This window comes from Lissotriton vulgaris, chromosome 9, assembly GCF_964263255.1.
Source record: "Lissotriton vulgaris chromosome 9, aLisVul1.2, whole genome shotgun sequence".
Taxonomy (NCBI): domain Eukaryota; kingdom Metazoa; phylum Chordata; class Amphibia; order Caudata; family Salamandridae; genus Lissotriton; species Lissotriton vulgaris.
In genome coordinates this window covers 835923506-835936048 of record NC_141697.1, presented here as the reverse complement: position 1 = coordinate 835936048, position 12543 = coordinate 835923506, and the positions used below count along the sequence as shown (strand labels likewise).

The 12543-nt window shown below is 48.4% G+C and overlaps 1 protein-coding gene across 1 annotated transcript in view; it reads right to left on the bottom strand.

Moving 5' to 3' along the window:
• SCYL1 (SCY1 like pseudokinase 1) overlaps nucleotides 1-12543 on the bottom strand; it is a 1168528-nt gene that overhangs the window by 967963 nt on the left and 188022 nt on the right. Inside the window, exon 4 of the mRNA XM_086938572.1 lies at nucleotides 8637-8860. Within this exon, the coding sequence (XP_086794698.1) occupies nucleotides 8637-8860 (224 nt within the window). The remainder of the gene's footprint in view (nucleotides 1-8636; nucleotides 8861-12543) is intronic.

The following is a 12543-nucleotide window of genomic DNA, read 5'->3' as shown; positions in this document are numbered from 1 at the left end:
CTGTGGGCATTCTAAACAATGTTCCTATTTGCCATCGAACCATATCCCCCACGTTCCACAGGAAGCAACTCGAGCAACAAGGTACTAGTGGCGGGAATCAGGAATATGAGCAGGGATAGCGACACATATAGAACGATTCCCAGAGATGAATTGAAAGCTTACAGTAGATGGAATATAACAAAATAAGGAATCTCCTTGAGTGAAAGGCAGCAAGCAAAGAAGTCCTCCCCAATTTGGATAGTACCCCATCAGGGTCACATGTGTCTGCAAGGTAATGGTAAAAATCTCAGAGCGCAGTTAGGGAGAAGTGTCTGCACTGAGACATATGTTTTCGAATCTCAGACTTCCCCTTCGTTCTTGGCAGCTAAGGGTACATACTTCGTCTGCCATGATAGAGCATACACATGGCTGCCCCCTGACTTTTCGGGCACCTGTTTTGTCTCGTTCCTGTTGCCACCCACCTAAACGGCCGCGGCAGATTACCATAGGACAAGGACAGTTAGGGGTGTTGTGAGTAAAGACGACACTGCGGAACAGGAGTTTGGGGATTTCGCAAAAGGTTTTCTGCCGTTTTGGGGGCCTATGGTGAACAGCAGGAACATTCGCCAATTGACGAGGGTAGTTGAATCCGCCGTGATTGAAACGGCTGGTGCCCTTAGTAACTTGACTGCGGAGCTCCAGTCGGACCGCCTTATGACTCTTCAGAACAGGGTTGCCCTAGATGTCATACTTGCAGACCGTGGTGGGGTATGTAAAGTGATCCAATCCAGTTGCTGCATTTTCATCCCCGATAATGCTCCGACAGTATACCAGGCCATCTCCAAACTGCATAAGATCTCTGAATCCATTCACGTAGATGAAGGAGACTGGTCATTAATGGGGTGGTTCTGGAAACTGATATCCGCCTGGGGATGGAAGGTTTTGATAGTCGTTGGGATGGCCTTAGCCATTCTGTTCATGTTCTGCCTGTGTATACAGTGCGCTCCTGCAATATGTGGCCTCTGTGCTACATCATGAGTAAGGAAACCTATATCAAGAGATGAACTAAGCAATAGGATGATGCTACAGCAGCATCTCAATGACTTTATGTATACAGACCTGGACTCAGATTAGCAGGAGTATAGGTTATTGCCTATATAATGGCAAAAGGAGGGTCTGTGGTACTGAAAAATCTGGACCCTGCTATTGTGTGGTACCGAAGCTTTACACTTGTGTCAGAAATATCATCGTATCATGACGATTTTGATATTGGCAGACCGGTAATGATAGAGATACTATACCTAAGCATTTGAGTCATGATCGAGTGACGAAATCACCCTGAAACCGTAGTTCTCGTCTTGAACCCTCGGGTTCCATTTTGTGAGCGGCATCCATTTTGTGATTGCCCTTACATAGTCAAATGACCAATGCCGAATTCGATCTGAAAGGACACGTACACCCTTGCTGACTCCTCTGTGACCTGGGCGAGCTGACTCCACTGCCCCAAGCCAAACCTGTTCGGGCAGTTCCTTTCCCAGTGGCCGAGCGAGATTAGTATCAAGGCACAACATGTCATAAACCGTTCATCACATGCAAGCCATGTTTTATCTTACACACACCTGTCCCTGTTTCTTCTTTATGGCCTGTTTTACAAGGAGGAGGTGCCCGATTTTATTAGGGGTCCGTCGATAGCTGATGAAAGTTCTGGGCCTTGCCGGGTAATCTATCACACACTGGACAAACTGAAATATGGGATTGTCATCATGACTCTGCTTTTCCTTTGTAATAGAAATATTTGTATAGTTGACCATAAAACAAGGAATGTTTTGCCTGAAGCTCAAAAATCAGTATAAAGAGAGAAGACTGGTTCTGTAAAAACGAGCAGTCTCCTGAGAACATACATGCGCTTCATGCTGTTGTACTTCTAGGATATCCGTTACTGGTTGCAGCCAATAAATACGATCCTTGACATCACCTAGAAGACTCTGTGTTTCTGTGGTCCAAAACAGGAAGGACTCAAGAGGTCTTTGGGTGTTCCCCTGGCACCGCCGGGTCCAAAAAAACCTGGTACCTCAATAGTATGCCTATATCTAAACCTATCTGGACACATATATACCTATAAGTCACTCCTATGGTAGGCCTTAACAATCCTGGAGGCAGAGTGCTTAGTTTTATGTGAGATGGTGCTCTAGCATGAGCTGAGCCCGTCTGCAGCTGTAGGGACCAATTCCCTAAACTGTTCCGAGATAATGCCATACCATATACTATTAAGTGCATTATAATCCATCGCGGTTATAGTTAACTTTGGTTTGGCTTTATCAAAACATGTCGTGTAAGGTGTCATGCGATTTGGAAGACTATCCTCTCGACAGTCCTGTCGACGGGGATAGCATTCCACCCCTCTAGAGGGAGACGACATGTTACTTAGCTAAAACGCGGTTGATTTTAAAATAGCCTCAGCATCACAAAATGGACCCTTCTGCCACAGACACAAGTCTGACCTCCTGCTGCCGACCGAAACTCAGCAGAGGAGGCCCGGACAAAGGGTTTCCTGTCACAGGGAGGTGTCACACCACCCCAAACAGGAGATAGTGGATTGTAGCAGGGAGGTTTGAAAGAAACCAGACACTGCCTGGGGAGCACAAGGCTTCCCCTTGCATAATCCGGTCAAACCGGTTCTGGGGCACACCAGCCCCAGTCCCAGCGCGACCCTGGACAAAGGGAAAGGGGTGTAACCACCCCCTTCCTGGGTCCCACCCATAGGAGGGACCTAGCAGGTAATCCAGCCCCCTAGATTGGTATAAGAATGGGAGCAGTGCCAAAGCACTCAGATTATCCAGACTGAAACTTCTGAAACAAAACTCTGGACCCTTCGACATCCTACTCGACGTAGAAGACTGAAGAATCTCACTTGTGGTCAAGGAGTGACCACCCTGTGCAAACAGGCACCATCCAGCACCTCGACGTTTGCTTTGTTGCAGTTCCCGCCGGAACTCGAGCGACAGAGTTCGACAAGACCAAGCGTGCCTGCCTTCCAACAGCCCGATCCACAGTCCCTGCAGAGCTGAGACCCGTGGAGTTGACCGGAAGCGTGGGGCCCGCCATCTTGGAAAGACCACAAGACGCTGACCGTGCAGCCCACGAGTGACCCTCGAAGCTCTGCATTGGGGTTTGAGAAGCCCCAGCCCTGAGCCTCTCTTGCACCGAAGCTCACCCCTCTACACTCACCGAGTGCTGCGTGGGGCCCTTCTGCATCTTTTGGCTCAACGCGTTGGCCCGGTCACTTGCCCGTTGGCTTGTGGCCCCTGTACGGACAAACCTTGAAATCTAACTTGTGATTCTGGTTGCTCCAGACTTGCACTCGCTCCTCTGAAAAGGAGCACCCGCTCTGACCCTCCTGGTCCGAGTGTAACGCCATCTTCGAATCCTGCGTGGGTTGCCCTTGCCAAGGGTTGTTTGCTCCAATCCGGAAGCCGACACCGCCGACAGATAGCCTGCGTGGGACAGCTCGTGATCCACTCCTGGACATTCTCAGTGCCCCAGAGTCCACGTGGCAGCGGAGAGAAGCGACCCGACAGCGACCTGAAAGCGCCCGACATTGCCTGGTTCCATCTTGTTCCACCCTGGTCACTGCTAAGTGGCCCAGACTCTGTCCCCTCTGCTTTCAGATCATATTTAACTTCGATCCACCCTTGGATCACACCGGACACTTCTTGTCTCGACGCCTGCAGCATCTTCAGCTCCAAGCACCAGCAACCTGTGTGACAAAACCCGACACTACTTCGCACCCGCTTCCTGTGGGTGAGGTAACTCAGCAACGCCGGTGTTCCCACACTGGTACACACCTCTAGTGTATGTGTCTTAAGTTTCGTCCTTCTAGGTTGAGTGGAAGTATTCTTAAACTATAACTTTTACGCACCATTGACTTTACATTGGTGCATGCCTGTGCTTGAAGCGTTGCACCCGAATCCTGCAGGCTTTTCCCCGACTTTAGCATTGCTAGTCCCGACTGCTCCCAGCGATTCCCTAGGCCCTAGGCCTAACGACTGTTCGATTGGTATCTCTTATACCACTTTTTTTAATATATGGTTTGCGTGGCCCCCGGCCTCATCCATAACTGTGCAACTTACGTATGTTTAACTGTGCTTTTGTTTAAACGCTTTTGCCACTTTTCTCATAAAGAGTACAGAGGATTATTCTAGTAATAAATACATATATTTTTATAATATATACTTGTGTGGTGTCCTTTCATTTGATATTACAGGATTGTGATTGGTAAAACAGCTCGCTTAACACGACCTCTAGAGTTAAGCCTTTAAGGCTGCTTAGTCCATGCTACCATTAGGATAGCTTGTCTATAAGGTTGACTTACAACCAGACACCATAAGGGATTGTTTGGACTGATACAAGGTGGTTCCATAATTGGAAACATCATATATCAGGCCAACTTCTCACAGTGTTGCACGATATTTGAGCTATTGGTGTTGCATTATTATTTGCAACGCCAATAGCTCAAACTTTTAGTAATGCAAGACCTATTGCATTGCATTGCAAATGCTTTCCCTTTTTTGGCAGGGAAAAACTGTATTTTGTCACTTTAGTACAGTTTGGACAAAAAGGAAGAAATACAGGGCTGCACACCAAGCACAGATTCAAATGTGAAATTTCAGAGCAAAAGCCGCCTGCCCTTACCAGCTTCCCCCTGGGCTGCTCAAGACTCGCAGAAGGTGGGGGGCACCTAATGGAGATGGCTTTCTTGGGATTTCCTTCCCAAATGGAGCTGTGCTGGGAGGGAGCGGAGGACAGAGCGCTTTAAATCAGCATGCTTATAACAAGCAAGACTAGCAGTCTATATCACTGCCAACTTTGCTTAGCATAAGCAACAAATAACCATTCACAAACAATGCTTATATACCAATTACAAAGTAAAATAAATAATGCAAAGCATTGTCATTTACAATGCCAGTAACTCCAACTTTAATGCTGCGAGACCTATTGCATTGTAAATGCTTGTTTATTTATGTTTTGGTTTATTAAACAAATAAAAGACATTGTTATTTGCAATGCTAGTAGGTTAAACTCTCGCAAATGCACGGCCTATTGCATTGCAAATGCTTGTTTATGCTTCTGAAGCGGTTGGTGAGAGGGGTTGACCAATGGGCACCCGATAGCCAGACCCAATCTAGAGTTACAGGGGGGGCTATTGAGAGGTGTATTTAATACAGTCGATGTCTACACACAGACACAGTGGTTATCTTTAAACCCTGTACAAGAGGGTCCTGCAATTCTACAGATCCATGTCAGATGGCCACACAGTAACGCCACTGTCCAGGAGGGGAAATCCAACACCCTGCCGAGGTCAGGGAGCTCAGGGATGTTTCCGTATGCACTGTAAACCTTCAAAAGTTAGAGCGTGCATTCACACAAACTTAAAGACATACGGATGGTCTGTGCGAAACTTCTCGGACATGTTGAGCAATAAAACAGTAATAAATGGATAATTCCATGGGAATATGAGAACTATATTTACAGGCAGAGAAAGCACATGATCTCCCACAGTTTGACATGTCTGTGATTTCTTCACCCATGCTTCCCACATACCTGTCCTCTCGCCATATCTATCACATGCGTGAACTTCCAACACTTCTGAATGTCCTGCCCCAGCACTTTTTGTTCTGAGGCTCGGAGTTTTAGGACTGTGCCTAGATGCTGCTCACACCAGGGGCCATATTGAACACAGTGCTGGGTGGGGGTCTGCGTGCGTGCCCCCAGGTCACTGCTGTACAGCACAAGGGACTCCCAGAAATTAAAGGACCGTGCCGCCGCTGTCTTTCACCCCCTCATTACTTCTGTCCTGGCGCTCTCAGCTCAAACATAAAATTAGTGAGAGGGTCTGGAGCCACCCACCCGGCGAGAAGAGCGAAAATAGAGGGGGAGCTCCGAGCTGTGCACGAGGAACGGGAGATATGTGCATGCTTGGACTCTTCCCACGGGCAGGCAACGTGGGCAGGCGGTGGGATGGACACGTGAACTGATGAATGAATGGATGAACGGCGGGTGCATGCTTTGATAGTTGAGTGGCGGGAAGGATGAGACGATGGATGAATAGGTGGGCAGCTAGAGGGAGGGACGAGAGAGCAGATGGATTGCCTGGGGCATGGAGCGCGCTGCAGTGTCCGGGGCTCCCGTGAGCTGAGGGAGCCCTGCGTTTCGGAGCCTGTAGCAGAAAGAGCCAGGTGAGTTGGTGGTTGTGCGTGTGTGTGTGTATGTCTGTTTGTGTGTGCGCGTCCAGAGTACGTGTGCGTGTGTGTGTGTGTGTGTGTGTGTGTGTGTGTGTGTGTGTGTGTGTGTGTGTACAGCATGCCGGAATCGGAGCGCGTGTTCACGCGCGCGATCTGATCAGATTCCGGCATGCTGCGTGTGCCAGTCTCTCGTCTCCACTTTGGCTCGTTGTAAGCTGAGCAGACAGCTATAGGTCTCGCGGCGAGAGGGCGCTTTCGCCAGGGCGAGACCTAAAAACGGAACCAAAGCTGCTCAACCCTTAACAACCAATGAAAACTATTAGATCCTCTAATTGATGCTTAAAGTCAATTGTTTTGTTTAGATACAAGAGATTAAAAAAAGTTCACCTATTCATGACCTGTGGAGCTCCATTCCACTTTGAGTGATTAATGACGTACACAAATTTACAAAATCCTCAAAAACTCACCTCTTCACTTTAGCATTTGGTTATCACAACAGCCTCTCCAGCTGGATATGTTATGTTATGTTATGCGTTTTTATTAAGCGCACAGATGCTCCAGCCAAGGAGCGTCCTGGCGCCCGACAAGGCAGCTGCACAACACAACGAAACAATGAATCAGACAAATTTAAACTAAGGGAATAAAAAAGTTTTCACCGCACGGCGGAAGGAGAGCAGATCCCCAAGGGCACGGATCGCCGGGGGAAGGGAGTTCCAAAGAACCGCCGCACGCACTTGAAAGGAGCGCCCGCCGGCCCTGCTCCGCTTAAAGCGCGGGACAACAGCCAGTTCTAAATCAGCAGATCTTAAAGCTCGGGCTGGAATGTAATGGGCCAGAAGTGTAGCAAGAATCATAGCTGGGGACCCCTTCAGAATCTTATAGGCGACACAGAGGACCTTAAACTGGATACGCTGGGCCACCGGGAGCCAGTGCAATGAACGCAGAGTACTAGAGGTGGGGCACGATCTAGGTAATCCTACCACCGATCTTGCTGCGGCATTATGGATCCGTTGTAGACGCCCAATCTCTGCCTTGTTCAGGCCTACCAGTAGGGAGCTCGCATAATCCAGCCTAGAGATGACAGTGGCTTGGATCATGAGTTGCCTAGTGGGGGCATCAAAAAATTTGAGCACTGGACGGTGCCCGCGCAGGATGCCAAAGCAACAAGCCGCCGTACGTTTGGTATGACAAGCAAACGTAAGGGAAGGGTCCAGCCAGACCCCGAGGTTTTGAAGCTCGGCAACTGGGATGGGAGTAGGACCCAGATCCCCTGACCACCATCTCTCTCCCCAAAGTTCCGGTTGTTTGCCAAAAATCATGACCTCGGTCTTGCTAGCGTTCAGCTGGAGACAGTTGGACGTCATCCAGCCGGCGACCGCCCGCAGTCCTTGTTGGAACCTGGGGGCATCGACATTGGCATCCCCGCTGATCGTAACCGCTAGCTGGGTGTCATCGGCGTATGACACCATTGTCATACCCCATTGCCTGACAACCTCAGCTAGCGGCCTTACGTATAGATTGAACAACGTAGGACTCAGCGAGGAGCCTTGGGGGACCCCCAGGCCCAGCGGATGGTATTTGGACTGGTAAGGCGGGACGGTCACGCTAAAGGCCCGATTGGCTAAAAAGGACCGGAACCATTGGAGAGCAATGCCGGTGACACCAACCTCCTCTAAGCGACGCAGAAGGATCGGGTGCGATACGGTATCAAAGGCGGCGCTCAGGTCTAATAGCACCAATATCCATGTTCTGACCACTCAGACATTTATGACCAGTTCACCTTCTTCACCCATGTCCTCAAGCTAGTTTTCAGGGCGTTGTCATTTTAGTCAAGACTGATCAATGGCAAATATTTCTAGGCATGTCTTTTGCTTGATTAACTGATTATCCCAAGTACTTTTGGGGGAGCTGGTAGAAAACACTGCTGCTGTGCTTTTGTTACAGGTGGCCGATTTTACAGCACTGCTACAAATCATGCCCCCAGTAACAAAATCGGCCCCCACCGGTCGAAAACCGGCTACCGCCCTTTGGGAAAATGCCCGGTGCCCGCTACGACCAGTCTGTCCCTGGAAACTTGTCACTACCTCTCAACAGCGAACTCCACCCTGTCCCTTTCTCCATCCTCCGGGTTCTTTCCAGGGTATACACTAATTACTAAGGGCTTGAATTTTAAAGTTCTCTTTGCATATCCAACATTTTCTGCTTTGCTATAACATGCTATAAATAACAAATATTACTATTAAACAATCTAGCAGTACCTATTTTATTGGCCTAGAGTGGATGAATGTCGGACACACAAATTTCAGAAGCAAGCGCTCCCTTCACTGACCTATCCGAAAGCAAATCTTGCTTACACGCAAAACAAAATGGCCTACTTTGCCAAGAGCACATCCTGCTTCCTCCCAGTACACATACCACTTCTCGCCTGTGATTTTGCTGTTGTCAATTTTCTCAGGTGGATCATATTTCTCCAACTCTACGATCCCCTTGCTTGGAGCGCTTTCTTCACCCTCTGAGGCCAAGAACATGTAGTCTAGACCGCCCAGCTTCCACTCCCCAGCTCGGTCCACATACACAGAACCTACACAAACATTGTTGTGGATGAGGTTGCAGTCATTCACCAAGAAGCTTATAGCCTTCTGCAAAGGAAGCACAAACAAATCAGTTATTAATATTTTCTTCATGTCAAGGGCTTTCAGTCAGTAGCCAGATAAGAGACCTGCTAGCCGGAATACCAAGGATCTGTTCAGAGAAATATCATAATTTCCCTTTCTCCGATTGTAACTGAGAAAGATCATTTATAAACAAATTGAAAGCATGAATACGGTCACCTTAAGTCCAGAGTTACAGTGTTGTGGCCAGGCCTGTTGCAAGGAGACTTTGGCCGCTATTTACAGATCATTTACAGAGAATTGTTCAAATTCAAATTAATTCTGAAGTGCATAGTTAATTAAAACAGTCACCCTTTTGTACAATAAGACAATTAACCCCTACACTGCGGCGGCTATTCCGCCGCAGTGCTAAGGGGGCGGGGCGGAAGAGCGGCGGGCGCATGCTGGTGACGGAACCGCTCCGTCACCAGCGTCGGTTGCGCTGTGCTTACGACGGAGCGGTTCCGTCATGGCCCCGCCCGCTCAATAGAACGCTCAGCGCAGGCGCGGAATTCGTGCCGCGCATGAGCGGCGGGCGGGCCATGACGGAACCGCTCGGTCATCAGCACAGCGCCACCGCAGCTGATGACGGAGTGGTTCCGTCATCAGCGCTCAAAGGGTTAATCAATGGCGGCTGCCACAGAGTAGCACAGGTGGGGCAGGGATAGAAAAATTAAAAAAAAATACTCACCTTGATGCCGGACCGCCACCGCCTTACCTTGTGCCGTCTTCTGTTCCTGCTTGAACCAAGAAGTACAAACAGACTCCCCTAGCCAATGCAGCGTTGTGATTGGTCTGAGCCCAGTGGTTTGGAGCTCAGACAGGCAGTGGGAGCATGTACATGTTCTCCACCAGGCTGTGTATCACAGTTCGGAGGAGAGCCTGCAAAGTGTACATGACTGTTTGCCCGTCTCAAGACAGCTGGCCAAACAGACATGCGCACTTAAGTGCCCACCACTCCTCCCCTTGCTGGCTGTAAGACAGCCAAACCCCGCCCTGCCCTGTAAACCGGAAAAATAAAATGATAATAACAGTGTTCTTATTTTATTTTTCCTTTATCCACTGCTCAAAATGCAGTGGGGCAACACTTCTCTGCCTTAGCTGAGGAGCTGCTGCTCTAAAGTTATACTTCAATACTATTCACTAAAATTACAGGAGGACAGTAAAATACATGTTGCTTCTGGGCTCATAAAATAATACAACCATAAACAATGAGCTAAAGGTCAAATCCCCCGTGGGGTTTCCTAGGCAGGCATATATCCGATGATGCCACTCATTTCGAAAGTGTGTGTGCAAACATTAGTGACAATGTTTCTTGTGATGTCCATTGCCCACCAAGGATCATTAGCTTAGCCCGTGCGGTCATTGCAGCTGTCAGCCCTCCCATGGAGCTATACTCTAGCTTTGAACATTTCTATGAACTTTACCACCTGAATCTTCAAGCGCATCTTTTTCCGGATTGATGGCAACTATGACATCCTACCTGCATGTACACACAGCAATTTGATTATTGGGTCCACGTAGTAACTTTCTTCCTACGCTTGTGTGACATCGCCAGACAAATGCAGAGTACATGTGTTAAGTTCTCATTTCAGGTGCTATATGATCTGCATTTTGAGGACTCAACCCAAATGAAGAGACAGTCCAAAGTTGGTTGACTTGATAGGAAGAGAGATGCAAAAATGTTAGCTTGATTTACAGATCACAGTGAAATACAAAACGGATACCCTGAGATGGTGGGGGAGAGGGGGAAATATCAGTTACTTGATTATCCAACAGGAGTTCACCAGTAATTGTAGCCCTGAAATACCATTAGTAAACAAACGTACTTACCCTGAATACTGGCCAGTAACCACAGATTGTCCCACAAACCAAAGAAAAGGCCTTTGGATGGTGGGCAGCCTGGTTGGATCACTAAATTCCAGATGTAAGAAAACAAACACTTGTCAGCAAGATTCAATACATTCCTGGTACGGGTAAAGTTAAAAAATGTCTGACACAAGTGTGGGTTGAATCTGGCACAAAGGACTTTACTGAATCCTTTACGGATTGCGTGGAGTAGACTGAATCTTCCCTGGTATGATGGCGGCATAGCCCTCCCCGACATCAAAAGGTATTATTGGGCCTCCCAACTGGCAGCGATCAACCACTGTACGTATGGTCCGGTGGACGATCCGGCCTACGCCATGGATAAATGGCTTCTTCCTGGTGGGGGTATAGCAGGGCTTTGTATTCTAGAAAGGCAAAACCTGGTCTGACCGGGCCAACCAAGCATGCTGTTCGGATCTGGTCTGATGCGAACAGTTCCTTGGGCTGGAAAGGTAGACTGACTTTGGCCACCCCACTCCTTGATTCGGAGAAGCTGGGCAACCTCTGGAGGACAAAGGGGTTCGATAAATGGGATTGAATTGGGATTTCCACCATTGGAGATGTCTGGGGTAAGGGTAAGATCAAATTGTTTGTAGTTATGCAGAAGGAATATAGACTGACAAACTCCGAGTATTTTCGTCATGCACAAGTCCGGCACTTGCTCCAGGCTGCACTCCCCGGGGACGTGGAGTCCCCACCCCGAGGCCTCACCGCTTGAGGACAGAATCCTTGATGGCCACCTCCCCGAAAAAACGATATCCTTAATTTATAAAAAAATTAATTAATCACAGAGCTGACCCCCTCGAAGTGCTGAGATCTAAGTGGGTCCAAGATGGTATAGAATTAGATGAGGATTGGCAGATGGCAGTGTACTCCCCAAAAGTGGTTGCTTTTCAAGCTCGGCTGAGACTGGTTCAATTAAAGGTATTGCATAGGGTCTATATCACGGGACCCAGGCTGGTACACATGAATTTGTCGGATTCTGATCAGTGCAGATGTCAATGTGGCCTAACTGGCTCCTTTCTTCATATTATTTGGGAATGTATACATATCTTCGAATACTAGCGCAAATTCATGATATTATGTAGAAGGTGTTGGGGATCTCTTTGACTCCGGAGGCAAGGAGGTGTCTCCTGAATATATGGGAGCCGACTGACCTAAACTCTGCGCAGACACAGTGGGCCACTTTGGGGTTAATGATCGCGAAAAGAAACATGGCTCAGTTATGGGGAGCTATGCAACCCCCAACCGTAGAAGTCTGGGAGAACACTTTGGACTGGTGTATGTTTCGAGAGAAAACTGTTTATCTAGGGAGGGGACGCTCTCGGAAATGGTCACTGGTATGGGGACCCTGGAATCATTACAGAGGAGAGATTTGTGTGCCACCTAGAACTGTTGATCTTGATGTGCCCTCCTCCCCATAATGTCCCTAATGCAAATGCTACTTACCAGTATGCATCTGTTCTTGGCATGTAGGGCTGCTGACATTCATATCTGTGCATAGATCGCCACCTAGTGTTGGGTCCGGATGATTGCACATTGTTGTCCTGGAAGAGTCTTCGAAGTATCACGAGATAGGTGGCTCCTCCCCTGGACTACAGTGCGCATGGGCATCGCCTCCATCCCCAGATTGTTTTTAGCCATTGGCAGAGATGGAGTGAAGAATGTGAGTGATGACCATGCTATGAGCATATGTATATAAATGAAGGAATTCTGCAGCTGCTACAGGCGCCGGGGAGGAGGGTGGGCGATATGAATGTCAGCAGCCCTACATGCCAAGAACAGATGCATACTGGTAAGTA